This window comes from Asterias rubens, chromosome 9, assembly GCF_902459465.1.
Source record: "Asterias rubens chromosome 9, eAstRub1.3, whole genome shotgun sequence".
In the NCBI taxonomy this organism is placed as follows: Eukaryota; Metazoa; Echinodermata; class Asteroidea; order Forcipulatida; family Asteriidae; genus Asterias; species Asterias rubens.
This window is the reverse complement of record NC_047070.1, coordinates 7,448,656-7,468,774: the sequence shown is the minus strand read 5'-3', so window position 1 is coordinate 7,468,774 and position 20,119 is coordinate 7,448,656. Positions and strand designations below refer to the sequence as shown.

General features: G+C 43.9%; 1 protein-coding gene across 1 annotated transcript in view; it reads right to left on the bottom strand.

Annotated features, from left to right (window-relative positions):
• The window catches only part of LOC117294599, a 28,864-nt gene extending 12,540 nt beyond the window's left edge, over nt 1–16,324 (bottom strand). Inside the window, exons 1-7 of the mRNA XM_033777085.1 lie at nt 15,949–16,324; nt 13,947–14,068; nt 6,586–6,772; nt 6,211–6,465; nt 5,558–5,656; nt 4,300–4,431; nt 1,264–1,865 (exon numbers count right to left, since the gene is read on the bottom strand). Coding sequence (XP_033632976.1) covers nt 1,264–1,865; nt 4,300–4,431; nt 5,558–5,656; nt 6,211–6,465; nt 6,586–6,772; nt 13,947–14,068; nt 15,949–16,153 — 1,602 coding nt within the window. The 5' untranslated portion in view covers nt 16,154–16,324. The remainder of the gene's footprint in view (nt 1–1,263; nt 1,866–4,299; nt 4,432–5,557; nt 5,657–6,210; nt 6,466–6,585; nt 6,773–13,946; nt 14,069–15,948) is intronic.
• Between the last annotated feature and the right edge of the window lie 3,795 nt (nt 16,325–20,119).

The following is a 20,119-nucleotide window of genomic DNA, read 5'->3' as shown; positions in this document are numbered from 1 at the left end:
ACTTGGACCTAGTATTGTAGGTTAAGTCTAAAACGATAACATCAAAATATACAACAAAATGCCCTCAAAGAATACAAACAATAAAAAACAGAGAGAAACAGTGGAAAGAGTAGATAGAAAGCAGATCACAAGGGACATGCTGATGATGGACCACATGCAATAAATGTATTGCCTATGCTGGTTCACAGAGAAAATATTAGTTTCTACTCAAGCTGAAGCAGCTTCACTCGGTTCCTGCGTATTCAGCAGTCAGCACAAGGACTGAATTTTCATTTGGAATCTATGATATTATAGAAGTCTACATCACTCTAATTTCCTTTAGAGCAACTACACAGTTGTGTACTACACACTTGCATACTTCATATTGCATATACACAATTGCGCCCCCTGTTGACTCCCCCATGAGGCCCCGCGGCATGGAAAGCACCTGTTTACATAATAAAAAGGTGTTGTATTTATACACATAATTTGAGAATGAAAAGACTAGTACTAGGAGAATAGGTGGCTAGGAATGTTCATTAGACAAGAACAGTAGTTAATGATTTTATATTATACACATAATGAATGTTTATGAGTGCAATGGTGCGAATATGTTCATGAGTTGAAAGATGGAATGTTCTATTCAACGAGGCGGAGCCGAGTTGAATGGAACATTCCAGCTTTCAACGAATGAACATATTCGCACCATTGCACGAATGAAAAACATTCATTATTTGTTTTATATAACATCCAAGTAGAACTTTGTCATTTTGATTGAAAGAAACAACTTTCAAAACAAACAATTTCAACTGTAGAAGCCGAATGCTAGTAATTTTACAATGCCTTCTTGCAGTAACACCTGCTGCGTTACCAAAGACACGCGCACGCATTGATGTTTTTACTCAGCTTTTTCGTTCCATCCGAAAAGTACCATTGCACGCTGGCAGCGTGCCAGCGTGCAATGGTACTTTTCGGATGGAACGAAAAAGCACGGCGAGTGACTCAGCGTGCAATGGTACTTTTATTTGCTATCACGTGACGGACAATCCTCCAATCAAATGGCAAGGATCTGCTTGGGTGTTATATAAAATACACTATTAAATATTATAAAATTACAAACTTTAAAAATAGGTCTAACCTAAGTGACATGTTTCTGGGTTTTTTGGCCAGAGCTCACCAAATGATCTGCTGATGTTCAAGTTGTTTTATGCTCTTTTTATGGATTAACTACTTAATACTGAAAACATGTGTTACTATACATGTATCCTTAACCTAAAAAATTACCTCTTTGGTGTCACTGTCACCTTCTGCTTTAAAAGAAGAAGCATTCTTGGACTTCTTCTGTAACTCCATGATGATGTCATTTATTGTTGCTTCAGCGACATCAACATCTCGTTGCTCTCCGACAAGTATCACTTCATGAAGTTGAGTATCTGGGACCATCGAGCAAGCTGTAGTCATCTTCTGCAATTTATCAGCAGCATCCTTCCACAGTGTTTGCGGAACTGGAACTCTGGCTGTTTTGTGTCCTCTCATGAAGTCAGTCAGAACATCGACAGCTTTCTTTCCCCAGTTCAACCATGATTGGTGCTGGGATTTGTCAATTACTGGTTCTAGTTTAGCTTGAGACTTCTGAGAACCATCTGGCCACAGCAGATTGGCTTTCATCTTGGCCAAGTCTTTCAGCAACTTCTTCTTAGTATTCGCACCTTTCCCATATAGGAAATCCATAATAGATTCCTGTACTTCTACCGACACTGGTTTGGGGATATGTGAAGTTGGGGCATCAAGCGGGCTAAGTCCTCCCAAGAAGTCATGATACGGTTCAATCCGCAAATCTTTACCACCAAGCTTATGACGACCCTTTGTTAAAACATCCTGAACCACTGCAGGAATATAAAATAAATGAACAACTGCTTAGGTTGAGCTTTTACTTTATTTAAAAGCAAAATGTACGGTCCAACACTTTGAATAATAATACAGTGTATTAAGAAATAAATTTACCTGCTAACAGCAGTGTTTTCCCTGTCGTTAAATGGAAGGGCCGGGTTCACTTTGCTAGTTCCAGTGACTAGCTACACCTTGTTCATGATTCACAAAATGCCACCTCTCTTTAAACATTTGCCATGGTGAAAAAAAAACTAGTTTCCCTTTTGTTTGAGTGATTGCTGTATTCCAATGTTGTGACTCGACTCAAACTCGAGTCCACCTTGTACTTTTGGTGACTTGGACTTGACTCTAGTCAGTTTGGCAAGAGACTAGGACTTCATGACTCGGTCTTGATCTTGAAGACTCATGACTTTCCAGTCACAAACTTTCACAACCTCCTTTATTTGTTTAGTTTAAAAACATTCTGATGGTTTGGCCATATACAGCTCATGTGTGTTAAATTCGAATAATACCACTGGGACATAATTCTGTAAAAACATTACACAGCAGGATTCCAATGTTACGCTGATATTCTGTCACCTAAAGTGACACCTCGCTCATTTCATCACCTAAGGGAAACAATTGCTAACCTAGAAGATGTCTTGTGGACAATTTCCATACCAAATTTTCAGCATTACTGTTAGTCAGGCCAAAGAGCCAAATGATAGACTTTGATCTAGACCTCAAAGTTTCAAGATAGCCTAGCCAGACTGAGTAGTGCACTTATTAAGTGCACCCCAGTCAATGTCGATAACCCTGTGAGACCATCCCGTGCATGTTTAAGATTTAAGATTATAGCCAGCCCCTTTAGACTGCCTAGTGCACCTTTAGTACCTGATTCTGTTAGTGAGCCCTGCCAGACTCTCTTTAGCACTGCACCATTAGTATCTTTATTACCTGATTATGTTAGTCAGCCCTGCCAGACTTTCTATAACACTGCACCTTTAGTACCTGCAATTATAGGCAGCCCCTTTCTAGTGCACCTTCTGATTCCGTTAGTCAGCCCTGGCAGACTCTCTTTAGCACTGCACCTTTAGTACCTGAGATTATGGCCAGCCCCTTTAGTCTGCCCAGTGCACCTTTAGTACCCGACTCTGGCAGTCAGCCCTGCCAAACTCTCTATAGCACTGCAACTTGAGTACCTGAAATTTCAGGCAGCCCCTTTAGACTGTCTAGTACACCTTTTGTACCTGATTTTGTTAGTGAGCCCTGCCAGACTTTCTATAGCACTGCACCTTTATTACCTGAAATTATAGGCAACCCCTTTGGACTGCCTAGTGTACCTTTAGTACCTGATTTTGTTTGTTAGTCAGCCCTTCCAGACTCTGTTTAGCACTGCACCTTTAGTATCTGGCCAGCCCCTTTAGACTGTCTAGTGCACCTTTAGTACCTGATTCTGTTGGTCAGCTCTGCTAGACTCTCTATATCACTGCACCTTTAGTACCTGAGATTATAGCCAGCCCCTTTAGACTTCCTAGTGCACATTTAGTACCTGATTCTTTTTGTTAGTCAGCCCTGTCAGACTCTCTTTAGCACTGCACCCTTAGTAACTGAGATTATGGCCAGCCCCTTTAGACTGTATAGTGCACCTTCTAGTACCCGATTCTGTTAGTCAGCCCTGCCAGACTCTCTATAGCACTGCACCTTTAGTACCTGAGATTATGGCCAGCCCCTTTAGACTGTCTAGTGCACCTTTAGTACCTGATTCTGTTGATCAGCTCTGCCAGAAACTCTTTAGCACTGCACCTTTTGTACCTGAGATTAAAACCACAGCCCCCCCAGACTGTCTAATGCAGTCTGAGTCAATCTAGATTTACAAGATTCTGTGACCAGACTCGGTATGGCTGGTCAAGTAACAGGCAGCAGAATAAATACCAAAATTATGGCCAGCCCCTTCAGACTGTCAAGTGCACCTTTAGAACCTGATTCTGTTAGTCAGCCTTGCCAGACTCTCTATAGCACTGCACCCGTACCTGAGTTTATAGCCAGCCGCTTTAGACTTCCTAGTGCACATTTAGTACCTGATTCTGTTTGTTAGTCAGCCCTGCCAGACTCTCTATAGCACTGCACCTTTAGTACCCGAGAATATGGCCAGCCCCTTTAGACTGTCTAGTGCACCTTAAGTACCTGATTCTGTTAGTCAGCCCTGTCAGACACTCTTTAGCACTGCACCTTTAGTACCAGAGATTATAGCCACAGCCCCCCCCCCCCCCCCCCCCGACTAATGCAGTCTGAGTTGATCTAGATTTACAAGATTCTGTGACCAGACTCGGTATGGCTGGTCAAATAACAGGCAGCAAAATTAATACAAAAAATTTGTTTTGTTGTATCTATGTACAGAAGAATTTAGAAGTAATATGACAACTGAATTTAGTTTTGTGATGTACATACCCTTCCAGTCTTCAAAGTAGACAATTGCCTGTCCATCCATGGGTCCTGGTTGTACGTCTCTCACTCCACTGCTGCCACTCTTCTTTGGGTAGTCAAAATACAACTCAACTATTTCCAAGTCTTTTGGAACTCCTTAAATGGTGCAAATAAAAAAAACTTTAGTGATCTGTATTTTAATTGCACTTTATCAAGTTTTTAACAAATTGCCACAGACAAAACCTATGATTACAAATTGAAAATATGTTGGTATTATATAGTCATTGAGACAATATCTCTAACGAGCAAAGTGAACAGCGACTCTCATGACCCTCCCCCTAAGGTAATTTGGTTTTGCCATTCACTATACGTTTTGCGAGTGCAAGTGCACAACTGTGCCAGCAAATGTTACATGCCTAATTGATAACAAGACTCATGTTTGCCCTGGTCTTGGGTCCCCCTAAAACAAATTTCCCATTTTAAGTAAAATGCTTTCCGTTTGCAACGCAAGTATTCTTTGAAAAATTGCCTTGCCCTTTGACAGATGAACTTCCAGGCCTGTTTAGTTATAGTTAGGATTATAACCTAGTAGCAAGGAGTATGCAAAATGTGTTTCGGGACTCATCATCTACTCTCCTGTCATTAGTGTAAGCTAAGTTTTGGTTGCGAGCGCAGAAAAACTTGCCAAGCGACATACTGCCATTGCGCACAAGTTCACAAATTAAAAAAGAATTTGGGGTTGAACAAAGGAAGAATTACTTGAGCATGACTTGAACCCACAACCTCTGGATTGAATGTGCTGGTCCTCCACCAACTGAGCCATCAAGCCCTAGTTTGGCAGTATCCCTATGTTGTCCCCAATATCTTTGTTCAGGGGTTGCTGTCATACGTCTGCAGGTAGCCCAAATTTACGACAGAACCTGGGAAGCTGCAGCCAGAGATCACCTTCAGGAGATGCAACTTTATATTTTAGATTTTAAATAATAAATCACAATTTTCATTTGTTCAACCAACCGCAAAGGAAACTTACTGGGTAAACTTTTAAAAAAGTTTACCCAGTCATTTTCCCTTGTGGTTTATGTTTAAAAAATAAAACAAATAACTATCCAACCTTGAGGTAAAATGGATCACACTAAAATGTTGCGACTTTTTGTTTCAGATTTCAAAAAAAATAAACCACAATTTTCCCTTTTTCAATCCCAAATCATTTCAAAGTTAACAAAGCCAGTTTCCCTTTTAGTCTAATATACAAGATGATTAAAGATTTAAGAAAAACTCAAACCTTGCACTAAGATGGCGTCAGAATGATGAACCTTCTCTGCCTTCAATGAAGCACCTTTCAGTTTCCTTCCACAAATTTTTCTGATAACATCCTTCAGGTCTATGTTATACAAGCATAAGCAAATAATAATTAAGTTTCAGAAGGGGACACAATAAAGCACTATATAAAAACTGCATATCATCATTTTTACATTTCTTTCAACGATAGTAAACAGACTAAGGGTGTACCTACTGGACGCCAAGTACATTGTACTTACAAATGGTTCAAAAGCTCTTTAAGACACTGGACACTATTGGCAATTGTCTAAGACCAGTCTTCTCACTTGGAGTATCTCAACATATGCATAAAACAACAAACCTGTGAAAGTGTGAGCTTAATCGGTCGTCAAAGTTGCGAGATAATAACGAAAGAAAAATCACCCTTGTCACACGAAGCTGTGTGCTTTCAGATGCTTGATTTCGAGACCTCAAATTCTAAATGCGAGTCCCCATTACTTGTTACCAAGTAAGGTTTTATGGAAATAATTATTTTGAGAAACAACCAGTAGTGTCCACTGCCTTTAATGTGATTGCTGTCGATGATTTTCCATTAGATTAAAATATTTTGAAATTATTAAAACATCAAAGTGGAAATTTTGTTTAAAAAAAACATACCTGGTATATCACGTGAGAAAGTACAAATAGCTGTCCCAGGCTTCTCTCCATATCGGATTGTGGGTTCCTCGTCTACGGCTACTTTATTCTCAATGAAGAGCGTCACATGCTCAGAGGAGCATCCATCTGGTATCCCTTCTAGAAACAGACATCGTGTATTGATCGGAAGTGGACGACGTTTCTTCTTGGTGACAAGCTTGACGTTCAGTGTGGCGCCTGATAGCATGTGTTTTTTCCCAGCCACTATTGGGGTAACTGAAATTCAATAATTGAACAGACACAAACTGATAAAATTTATAAACTGAATGGATTACCTTGAGTTTTTCACTCCTCTTCGCGTTAAAAGCTTTCATTATTTACAAGTTTAACACTAACCTGATTGGTCCTTGAAGGTAATGCTGATGACTCCAGTCTTAGGTTCTCTCTCAAACGTTTCTATTTCACCTCCTCCAGATTTGCGTGGATTCTCAAAATATAGCTTAAGGGTCTCTATGGGTGTTGAATGTTTCAGACCAGTCACTTCAATCAGTCTTTCATCTTCCTCTGGTTTATCTGAGTTTTCCTAAGTGACATAAGAGATTGATAACAATTAATATTTTGTATTAATTTGTGTTCATGTGTACATCATCTTCTCCAAATCTCAGCTTAAGTTATTGATGTAGTCTACTTCACTCATACCGGTAGATTCAAATTACTAATTTGCATATTGCCTATGCCACGAGGCAAAAATGCTAAGACTTTCACACACAATAGCGCCCTCCACCGTCCTACCCATAACGCCCAGCGACAAGCCCGTCACGAAGTCGTCCTCTTTTCTCTTAGCCGCGAGTGGGTGAGGTTGTGTTTTAAATTTGTTCCACAGTTCAACCGTTGTCTAAACCTTATCCTCGCTAAGAGTGCTTAAAAAGACTAGAAAAATTGTAGAGTTTTAGTTGTTGTTGTAGTGAGTTGTGAAATAAACTATAGTTTGATTTCGTTGATAAAATAATGAGTAGCGTAAAGAAACTGGGGAGGGCTTCGGCTGTCACTACTGGGGTTACGTCCGTTTCCCCGGGACAGTCGGAGCTCTCGGGGGGCTGCGTCGGCGACACTCCGTCGCCCTGCTTGCAGTCCTCCAGCCGGCCTACGCAGCCTCTGTCGGCTGCGTCGGCCGGAAAACCCGCCGATCAAAGAGGGGTTGCTTCTCGCTCCCCCTCCTCTGTCAGTGTGCTTGGGTTAACCCAGTCGAAGGTCAAACGCCCCGGCAAGGCCAAGAAAGCCAGTGCCGGTGAAAGCCGGTGAAAGGTGGCTCTGGTCCGGAGCGCACCGCCCACTCTCACAGCACCGCCTCGGGATCTCTGAAGCCGGAGCGCATCCCCCCTCCGCACGGCTCAGAATACCCGCGCCGCACCGTCACCGTGGATTCCCCCACGACGGTTTGTGACGGCCTTTTGCGAGGTTTTTAGACCCACAAGGCACCCGCCCACGCCATAGGCTGTGGGGCGCTGGCCATGGGGAGAAGGATTATGGGTGCGGAGTCGGGTACCTGGGACTCCCCCGGGATACCCGACTCACAGGGCCCGCCCTCGTCTTCGTGTTTCACCCGTTGTTCGGGCATCCCTGTCACTCAGGTCTCCTCAGAGAGAGCCTCGGATTCGTCCCGTGAGCGGGTATCGAACAAGCGGCAGAAGACCAGAAAAGACCGTCATCTTCGGTCGTCTGAGGACTCCTCACCTGACGGCCATAGGAAACATCAACGGGGTAGCGAGCCGCTATCCTGAGACGAATTCCTCACCGCTTTCCAGACCTTAGCGGCCTCAATATTCGGCCGGCGCGAGGTTCAGGAATTTTCCAAGTTTGCCGGACTGTACACCCAGCCCGACCAGTCCGGTCATGGCTGGGTGCGTCAGGATCGAGGCGGCGTACCGTGCACGGTCAGCCGGCCACCGGCCTCCCCTCCCAGCCACCGTCCCACAATCACCACGCAGGAGGTTGCATGGGGTGTGATGGATCAGGGTGATGTGCGGTCACGCACGGGTGCACGTCCACAATCCCAGACGGGGATTAGCATACACCCCTCGGGATCCTTTGTATCCGATCGGGATGCAGAGCACCATGATTTGTTAGGCACAGCCCTACCTTTGGGTGAACAATCAGTGAGTGTATCCGACCCACCCGTGTCCAGCGACTTGTCCCCGAAAGAGGACGAGTTGGCCAGGGCAGTTCAACGGCTTTCAATTGCCGAAACTGAATTGCGCCTTGTCCAAAGGGACATGGCCCGGGTGTTGGATCTCCCCGCCGAGGAAGCGGGGGACGCCCCTGCTGAATGGCGGTCTTTTAAGAGGAGGACTGGCCCCGCTCCGAGGAGTGGGAGTATTTTCCAAGCTATGCCACTCGACCGGGTATGCACTGACCGCATTGAGGGCATTATGTCGGCATCCTCTTGGACGGCATACCCCAAGCGGGCGGATTTATATTACCGATTTCCCCCCGGGGATTTCGATAAATATTTTTCGACCCCGGCCCTACCGGACAAGCTGACCGCAGACAGGGGGTCAACCTTATCCAGACTTCCCTTCACCGACAAAGCGCGGGTGAAGATGGAGGAAGTAGCCAGGAAGATAGACTCAGCATCGCGCTTTGGCATGCGTACATCGTCTTTTTTGCTTCTCTTGTCCGAGTACCTCACGCTTGCCGGCGATGAGGACTCGGCAATCCCAGCGGACATGATGGTGGCGGCCCTCCATTGCCTGGATAATGGCCTGCGCACTGTCCTGGATCAATTTACGAGAGTATCCACCCTAGCAACATCTGCCCGTAGGGCAAACGTCCTAGACGCTCTGTTCCTCCCGTCCGTCGGGGCTCGCAAAAGACTTGATGCGCTCCCCCTAACGGGACGAGACCTGTTTGCAGGGAAATTCCAGGAGTCTATGGAGGCCAAAGCCAGGCGCCTCAAGGCCACAGAGAAAATCAACTTAAGGAAGCCGCGGACCTCCGTACCGGCGGCAGGGAAAGGCAAGCAAGCCTCCTTTGTGATTTCACGTAGGCGCCCACAGAGACCCACCCATGGCGGTTTTCGTGGGAACCAAGGACCACTGAACGCACGCACGCCAGCCCAAGGCCAACAGCGGACCCAGTCGGGCCGTGGTTTTCGTGCGTCCGCCCCCCGGTATCCCGGGGCGTGGCGGAAGTGACTTCCCGGTCTCCAGGCGACCTCCCGCCGACGGACCCGTGGGGGGCCGCCTTCAGGAATTTTTGGGGTCCTGGGCTCAGATCACGTCCGACAGATGGTCCTTGAGACGATCGAGTGCGGCTACGCACTCAAGTTCGCGAGGACCCCCCCCCGTCAGACATGCTGGTACGGCCCACGCCCACCCTGTCCGGCCCTCTCAAGTGCCGTGCCCTCAAAGGGGAGATCAGTTCCCTTCCCCTCAAACGGGCAATACGCGTTGTCCCCGACCAGGGGACACGAACGGGGTTCATGTCCACTTTCTTCTTAGTTCCCAAGAAGGAGGCGGACACTTGGCGACCGATCCTCAATTTAAAGCCCCTAAATCGATTTATCCGCCCAAAGCGCTTCCGCATGGACACGCTGCGGGCAATCCTCGAATCAATCGATACGCCTGCATGGGGGGCGAGCCTGGACCTTCAGGACGCTTACCTCCACGTCCCCATCAGGGCCGAACACCGCAAATTTCTGCGCTTCCTCTACAACGGAATGCTATACGAATTTGTGGTACTCCCCTTTGGACTGTCAACCTCCCCTCGGGTTTTCACCCGAGTTGTACGGGCGATCGGGACAGCACTTCGGAGACGAGGACTGCTGATTTTCCAATACCTCGACGATTGGCTGATTGTGGGCCGATCACGGGAGGCAGTGGACGCGGCGCTGACACTTACTTGGCGCATCACGTCCAGCCTGGGGTTCCTCATCAACACCGTGAAATCGCACCCGATCCCCTCTCAGGTGCCCAACTTTCTTGGTGCGGCTCTCGACCTTCAGAGGGGGCTAGCCCGCCCTTCGGCGGAACGGGTACAGAACCTACGTCGGTGCGTGGCCCTTTTCTGGGGGCTACGGTGGCGCCGGCGGTAGCCTGGCTCAAGTTACTTGGTCTCATGGCCAGCATGGTAGACCTAGTAGATTTCTGCAGGCTGAGGATGAGACCTATCCAGCTCCATCTCCTCTCCTACTTTCGGCCCAGCCGTCATTCGGTCAACCTCCCGGTGCCTACCACGCCTTTGCTGACCCCCCACCTTCAATGGTGGGTTGAGGCATCAACCTCACACGTGGTCGAGTGTTCCGCCCGCCACGACCGTCAGCGACCGTCGTCACCGATGCGTCTCTGTACAGCTGGGGGGCGACCCTCGACCCCCAGCAGATAGCGGGGGTGTGGGGCCCGGAACACCACTCGACCCACATCAACATCCTGGAAATGCTGGCGGTCCGGAATGCCCTCCAGTACTTCCGGGCACAGTTAGTGGGGCAGAGTGGTAGAGTGGTTCCTCCGCCCATGGGTGGCCCAGTCGCTCTTCCTGCTTATCGACCGACCTCATGTGGATCTGTTCGCCTCTCGGACGAACAATCAACTGCCGATCTACTGCGCCAGGGGTCCGGACCCCGGGGCATGGTGGATCGACGCTCTGACTATGCGATGGGAGGGGCTGTTGGCATACGCCTACCCGCCCATCTCCCTCATTCCACGGTGCTGACAAAGATCGAGCAGGATCATTGCAAAGTTCTCTTGATTGCCCCTTTTTGGCCCCGACAGCCCTAGTTCCCTCGGCTGGTCAGGCTCCTGATGCACAGGCCGGTGGTTCTCCCACAACGCCCGGACCTCATATACCAGCGCGGGTCCGGAGTGGTTCATCCGACTCCGAGGGACCTGCACCTGACGTGCTGGGTGCTGTCACAAGATCCCTCAGAGCAGCGGGCCTTTCGAGATGGGCTGCGGAAGTTGCCGCCCAGTCCCGAAGGCCCTCAACCCAAAGAGTTTATGACTGCCCACTACGCCATTTCTTTAAATGGCGTAGGCGGCGAGCTATTCATCCCGCCGATAGTTTAGATGCAGCTTAATAATAATATAAGTTATCACACAAGCGCGAGTGGAATACAGACAAATTTAGAGCTTCTGCGTCCCATATCCAACGAGGCCGAAGCCCAAGTTGGATATGGGACGCAGATGCGCTATATTTTACGTATTTCCACCAGCGCGCATGTGATAACATAAATTATTTTCAAGCAAACTTGGTGAGTGACATAAAACACACGAGACGCATGGTAGTGATATTAGCCGTGCAATATAGCTTTTTATCACCACATTCTGCGAATCTGATTGGAGGATTAGCCCGTACTTGAAGATAACACTATATATCATACATTTATAAAGGGCCAACTTCATCTATAAAATTGCTCCCAGGTGTTTTACAAAATAATTTAATTAAAAGGAAGAAAATAGTGTTATAGAGTAAGTTGTTCTTGCTCATGCTATATGGGCACCACCTGATACCGATCGCCTGTTCTGTTTTAGCACCTTTTAGAACCTGATTCTGTTTTCGACCTTGCCAGACTGCCCTGTGCACACACCAGAGTCAAAGACCAGCCACACCAGACTATCTCGTGTATTTTTAGAGCTCAAGTCTTTAGACAAGTTGTCCTATCAAGCTGTCTAATGCATCTTTAGTACGCGAGATTATGTCCAGCCCTGCGACACTGTCTTATGCAGCTTTAGTATGCCAGTCTATGGCCATGTCCTATTAAGCTGTCTAATGCACCTTTAGTACCTGGGATTATGGCCAGTCCTGCCACACTGTCTTATTCAGCTTTAGTATGCCAGTCTAGGGCCATGTCCTATCAAGCTGTCTAATGTACCTTGAGTACCTGAGATTATGGCCAGCCCTGCCCCACTGTCTTATGCAGCTTTAGTATGCCAGTCTATGGCCATGTCCTATCAAGCTGTCTAATGTACCTTGAGTACCTGGGATTATGGCCAGCCCTGCCACACTGTCTTATGCAGCTTTAGTATGCCAGTCTATGGCCATGTCCTATTAAGCTGTCTAATGCACCTTTAGTACCTGGGATTATGGCCAGCCCTGCCACACTGTCTTATGCATCTTTAGTATGCCAGTCTACGGCCATGTCCTATCAAGCTGTCTAACGCACCTTTAGATCCTGATTCTGTAGGCCAGTCTCTCCAGACTGTCTTTTGCCTTGCTAGTAAAATAGTAGTCTATGATCAGTCACCTCAGATTGTTCACTGCACCTTTAGCACCTGAGTATTTCTAGTCCCGCCAGACTGACTAGTGCACCTTTAGTATCTTAGTGTGTTTGCAACTTAATGGCCTTCCTAGCCAAACTGTCTTTGCATCTTTAGTAGCCGAGTCTACTACCAGTTCTGTCAGACTGATATCTAGTGCACCTTCAGAACCATTATTTAAGACCAGCCCAGCTAGACTGCAGTGCACCTTTTGCGGCCAAATCTACAGCAGGCCCTAACCTAGCTCACCCAAGTCTGTTTGACAGTCCCTCAAGCTTAGCTAGTGCACTATTAATACCTGAATCCAAGGCCAGTCCTGCAAGACTGTCTAGGGCGTACTTTTGGTACCCTAGTCTACGGCCAGTCCTACCATACTGTCAGTGCACCTTCAGTATAAGGCCACCCTGCCAGACTATCTGGTGCACTGTTAATACCCTTATACTAGCCCAACTAGACTGTTGTGAAACCGAGTCTACTGTCTGTTACACAGTTCCTCAAGCTTAGCTTAGTGCACTATTAGTACCTGAGTCCAAGGCCAGTCCTGCGAGACCCAGTCCTGCCAGACTGTCGAGTGCACCTTTAGTAACCAAGTCTTTGGCAGGCCCTGCAAGACTATCTGTTGTAGCTTTAAGTACCCGAGTCTGTTGGACAGTCCCTCCAGACTGTGTAGTGCACCTTTAGAGTACCCGAGTATTTGGCCAGTCTAATGCACCTTCAGTACCCAAGTCTGCTGGACAGTCCCTCCAAACTGTCTATTGCACTGTAGTACCCAATCTTTGTGCCATCAAACCTACCAGGCTGTCAGTTGCACACTTGGTACCCAAGTTGTTGGCCAGTCCTGCCAGACTGTTTAACTAGTGCACCTTTAGTACCCGAGTCAATGGCAGGCCTTTGGAGACTCTCCATAAAACACATTTAGTACCTAACTATGTTGTATGGCAGGCCCTGCTAGACTCTCTAGTGCACCTTTTGTATCTGACTATGTTGTGAGTCTGTTGTCGAGTCCCTGTAGAATGTGTATAGTGTGCCTTTAGCACCCGAGTCTGATGGCACACCTTATGCAGCATAATAGCCACACTTTCTATTGCACCTTTAGTACCCATGGTCTATTGCGCAATCCCTCCAGACTGTATAGTGCCGTTATCGCAAGACTGATGTCTAGTGCACTTTTAGTACCCCATGTCCTGTGGCCACCAAACCTACCAGACTGTCTAGTGTACCTTTTCTACCCAAGTCTGATGGCTAAGCCCTGCCAGACTGTCCAGTGCTTCAAAATAGTCGTTAAGTGTTTGATTGGTAAGTGAAAATCACAGAGCACTGTCTTCAGGAGAGTTGCATAAATTGTATGTCAAGCTAAAATGTTTTGTCTCACTGAGACAATAATTGCGTAGAATTCAATTTACTAGTTTCTGAAAAGCTACAGCACCTCTGAATGTATTTCTGTGTTTTGAATCATAGAAAAATTTCACAAACACTTATAAGATCAACAGAATCTATAGGTACCTCTGAAGATGCAGACTCTGAAGTATCAGGGGGTGGTGCTGAGTAGCCTCGCACTTCTAGGCGAATCTTGATTCCATCTACGACCATCTCATGATCAGGCCTTGATAACACTTTACTAACACCTGTGTAGATATTAGTAGGTGAAAGTACACATTAAAGGGTTGAAATAAAGTTTGCTCACAATCTACTCTAAAAACCCATAACACAAAAACAGGAGCAGCTTAAACAAGTTAAGTAACATTATTATTATTACTAAGCGCAGGTCTCGCTAGAGTTCCATGCTGTGGCCAGTTTCACAAAGCACTGATGACTGATCTTAACTGTGTATCAATCTTAATTGCTTAGCAAAGTGTGATGTAACACTTTTTTTACTACAATTTAACACTGATATAATTTAAGTAAAACAAAAACGAACATGCCATGTTTATTTAAACACAGTTTAACGATCATGGAATTGTTCCCTACATTGTTTTACTGTATTAACAGGGAAATTGCAAATTTAAAACCGCAATTAATATTTTATTTTTTTTTACTGCCAGTGTCTTTTTAAAATATTTTTTAAGAAATAAACCATAATAGTAGACATGCGCAAAAGTCGCTGTATATAGCGACATCCAACACATGAACAAATTTTTATTAAGGTACATTTTATTTCACAGTTGTCATTTCCCCTTGTTCCGAATAATACGGCTGATAACGAATTTGGTAGAAAAAACATGGTTGAATTATTTTTTTTGTGCAAAGTCAATATGAGCTAATATCGACTTTACACCCTAAATCCATTTTATATTTGTATTTTAAAATATTTTTGATATTGCACTTAACATAATTTGGCTAGCCCCACTAGTTTGCTATAGTTTTTGACAACCAGGTTGTTGAAATATGAACTATAGGAATCACCTCTTATTTATTTATACTTTTGATGCATTTGAGTACCATGTAGCAGCATGAACAACTTGTTGAACTTTGGATGTTCCTAGCCAAGGCTGGATTTTCTGTTGCATTCTGAAAATGGGGACCGGTCTGTCACCACTCAGATTTGCCTGAAATTCATTCTAAATACTGACAAATTTTTTTTTGCCAACTCCAGGTCATTTCAGAATTAAGGGCCCTCATATAAGGGGCGTGGCAACCTCTTCAAGTGCGCACGGTTCACGCCGTTGAATGTTTCGCAGTTGTAATTAGTTTTATAGAACACCTTTAAAAAAATAACATACTATTAAGTTGTAACTGATGGTACCTATGGTATAACTCCAATCTGGCCTTAAAACAAGTATCCACATTTCTTTCTACTGGCTGGTTATTATTCTTATTATTTTTTTTACTGTGTTAACATTATAAACACACAAAACAAAATCAATTTTCAGACCCCCCCTCCTTTTACTTACTTGTAATAATCAGAAAAGTTTGATTTTGCATGAAGGTACATTTGGTAGTCCCCGATCAATGATAGAGCCCATTGATTTAATAACAAATTTACAAAGCCCAAAAACTTAGTCGACAGAATATAACAAAAAACAGACATTCTATGGTGACCTTTGACCTTGGAAACAGTTATCCACCAACTTTAAACTTCACAACCTGGGGTCGATTTCACAAACAGTTAGGACTAGTCCTAACTTAGGACTAGTCCTAAGAGATATCAAAAACATACAGCTAGTCCCAAGTTAGGACTAGTAACTCGTCCTAACTCGAGATAAGACGAGTCCTAACTCTTTGTGAAATCCACCCCAGGACATACAAAGCCCAATCTTTATCTGGACCAAATCTCGTTTAGGAAGCTCATCTCCTGCATGGTTAGGCAACGATGTAATGGCTATCTTTTAATAACATCGGGCTCTCGTCCCATTCACAGCATGGCGACTGTGATTAAACTGTTAACAGCTCAACAATTAAGGAAGGTGGGCTAAGGGTTGCCTGTTCGGACTACAACTCTCTACGGTAACATCTATGAAATATAGGGCCGATCATTCGAACTATTGATTAAGAAAGTACAACTCACCAGACTGTTCAACAAAAGCAACTTTATACCAAGAGCCATCGGCATCTTCCCCCATTAAACGTATGCTGTCTACGTTGCAGTTACCTCCCTCCTCGTTGGACTGAAAATAAGTGCACAACTTATCCTCCACTTGTGTGTATGCAATGGGTGCAGGTAGAGAAAGCTTCACACGAACTGCATAACATTCACGTCGCTTTGGATCCATCGTACGATATTTCGCTGACGATCTCTTTCTCCAAACAGGCTATAGCGTTAGTGTCATGCACTGCCAAGGTAACTAATGTGGACGAACGCAAGAGAACATCATAAATCAGTTGAAGTTTGCTTGCTTTCCCACGGCTTAATAACTCTCTACAACAACTTACTACTCTCTTCGTTGTTCCTACGTAGTGTCATACTCGATCCGACGATCACGCACACACAATATATGGAGAGACAGTTTGCGTGCGAGGGGGGAATCCCCGTTTTGCTGATTGAATCATTGATTGGTTGAACGATCGTCACGTGACTCCGGATAATAGAGTCGGGTCATTTCGTGTCAAATCAACAGTTGCCGCGACGGCGGTAATAAAAGAACAATATGTGTGTTGTGATAGGCTTACCTGTCGAAGGCTTACCTGTCGAAGGCTTACCTGTTTGCATGATGTGATCAATTGTGTTTATAGTTTATTCAAAAAGACTGTGTAAGTTTCAGCTAGGCGTATTCGAAATGCCAAATAATCCAATTCCAACTAGACCTGACTCCGCGGTGGTGCAGTAGTTATAATGATCCATAAGCTAAAGTATAGTAGTCCAAGCCGACTTTTCATACCTTCCGCCCAGGGTAAGAAGCAGGACAGTTCTTTTCAGAACTGAAAAGTCTCCCGAACAATACATTTCTCTATAAAGAACAAACTCTACCTGGCAATTGTAGATACACACATAAATAAGTGGTGTTTTTCAAACCAAATATCAGCATGCAATGCCACAAATCCTATACATGTATATGTTGAGCTACGTGTACGCGATCCTGTTTCTTCAAATATTTTACCCTGTGGCGTAACAACCAACTATTAGACCACAGTAAATAACTAGCATCACAAAAATTAATATATCATAAATATATCAAGAAAGCGAGAGAATAACAAATGAAACCCCACTTCAGGTCACTTAAAAAATTAAGAATTTTATGATGTTATTATTATAAAACCTTCTTGGTCGCAATGGACATGATTGGCAAATGGGTTTTCTAAAAAACAAGCAACCTCGTGGCAAGTTTGAGTTTTGTTTCGATATTGAACGACTCATGATTACACATGTGATTAGTTCTTATAGAGTTTATAAGACTGACTGTAAACTGCACTAGAGTTTTGACATTCGATCTTTAAGACACTGGACACCTTTGGTTATTGTCTAAGACCAGTCTTCTTACTTGGTGTATCTAAACATATGCATAAAACAACAAACCTGTGAAAATGTTAGCTCAATCGGTCGTCGAAGTTGCGGAATAATAATGAAATAAAAAACACCATTAGCACACGAAGCTGTGTGCTTTCAGATGCTTGATTTCGAGACCTCAACTTTAAATCAAGTTCGTGGAAAATTACTGCTTTCTTGAAAACTACGTCACTTCAGACGGAACCGTTTCTCACAATGTTTTATACTGTCAACCTCTCCCATTACTCGTTACCAAGTAGGGTTTTATGCTAATATTTGAGAAGTTACAAATAGTGTCCACTGTCTTAAATCACAATTTGTGGTGTTTTCTCTTGCTCTGCTATTTTGCTCTTGGGAAATGTAGTATATCCCTTTTTGAAGTTGAGAGATATTTAAAAAAAAAAAATAAATAAATCGCTGATTACTATCGCACCCTCTCCCAATCCTCAGGTTTAAAGGAACCGTTGGTTATGAAATGCATATGGCCAATGGTCAGAAAGATATTTTAGAGGTAGAATCTAACGATCCACACAAATTATGTCTTGAAATTGCATGGTTTTGCTTATACGTCGTGAACTAACACGGCGCGCCATTTTGTGGAGTCAAGTTTTTTACTCCACAAAATGGCCGCCAAATCATGCTCATCAAATTTCTTGAATTTGAACAAGTGGTTGCTGGGTAGTAAAGCAACTTGATGGGTGTTTTATATACAAATCACATGTCTATGCTGTTTCTTTCCATTCATAAATGAGTAATTCGGAAATGTTGATCTCCAGATGAGAATCATCAAGTTTTAATGTTTGATGTAAATCTGTGACCTTAGACGAGTTTCTTTCTTACCAAATGTTCCTTTAAAGCAACGCGCAACATCGGTAAACAGTGTTGTCCAAAGGCCCACACTTTGTGTACCACAACTTATAATAAAATAACAAACCTGTGAAAATTTAGGCTCAATTGGTTATCGGAGTCGGGAGAAAATAACGGGAAAACCCACCCTTGTTTCCGCACGTTTCGCCGTGCCATGACATGTGTTTAAAATAAATCCGGTGTTTTCGATATCGAGAATTGATAATTGTTTTAATGTTTTCTCAAAAAGTAAAGCATTTCACGGAATAATATTTCAAGGGAAGTCCTTCACCATTACCTTCTGTAAACCCTGTAAGTGATTTGTAAATCTGTGAACTTTAAATTTTTGTTCTGTTCAGAAAATGTCCAATGTCTTTACGTTTTTTCACAAGTCCTAAGTACAGGACTATCTTTGTGATAAGTCAATGGTCCAATTGAACACTGCCTTGGGGTGTGCCTGATGAGGAAACTGTGGACCAGTCATCAAGAGCAAGGTAGAACTTATACTTTGCCATGGCTTCCATGCAGCCAGTGTTGACGGAATTGGGCATTGAAACATTTTGTTTACCACAGTTCAGGGTTCCGCACTTACAGTAAATATCAATTGGTATATAAGTTTGTGGAGATGTTGAACGTACGAGAGTCGCGGCCAAAGAGTACTGTCACAATTACTCGCCATCACCCTCTTTACCCAATTCTCCGGCTTACCCTCTTTACCCAATTCTTCGGCTTACCCTCTTTACCCATCGGCTCTTTCGGGATGTACTGGCTAATATGGATGTACTATTTCGGATTCTGAGTGATACGTCAGGTACAAAGGCCTACGTGCAGACGTCATACGAGAGCATGAAATACGCCCAAAGTGGTGACGTCACCTAGAAACTACATAATGTTTGAACGTTCACGTTTACGTGTTCGCTCTCGTACGCGCAGCTAAACTTCCTTTTATTGATTGCGAGATGTGAACATCTCATTCTTGGTTTTTTGGGAATTAATGATTGCCCAAACTATCTTGTTGATCATATTGTACTAAAATGAAATGGATACAACAAATTGACCATGTAGCTACTTCTGTTTCCATTTTCCACAGACAATGTTTATTATATACTCCACTCTAGTTTTCTTATCAGTTCAATGATTTGAGTATTTATTTTCCTTACCCGATAATCACCCCATTTTAATTACAAATGTTATGAGTGTTAGACACCAGAAAGTTTTTTAAACGAATGTGCAATGTCATAATCTGTAATCTGTTTTTTACCATTGCATTTTTGTAGTTACCCATGATAAACAAACACAAAATATATAAAGAAATAAATGACTGTGTTCATTCACAAAGCAATGTTTTACCCGAAAGTAAAAAAGAAAAAAAAAATAAGAAAAGGGTTTTCTGATGTTATATAGAAATCCATAGTGCGGCACATAGTTACGTTTAATTGTCTAGCATAAAATGATTGGTGGGCACAACAGACTACCAGGGCCCAATTTCATAGAGCTGCTAAGCACACAAATTTGCTTAGCATAAAATGTCTGCCTCGATAAAAAAAAATTACCAACCATATTTTCACATGATTTACAGGATGGGCAAGCAACAGCTGAATACCTTCCAAAAAGCAATGTGCAACAAATGGAAACTTGGTCGGTAACCCTGTTTTTATCAAGGAAGAAATCTCATGCTAAGCAGATTCTTGTGCTTAGCAGCACTATGAAATTGGGCCCAATACAATATACTTAAACTATTATCACGTATCATTAAGATGCTTCACTTAATTCTGTACTTTGAAAATGTTTACAAGACAAAAAAGTTCACATGTTTTTCAATTTATCAAACTTTTCCAGTCACGGTTGTAACTCTTTATAATATTTACCCCAAAAACTCAAATAATATCAAATTATGAATGTGTATTAT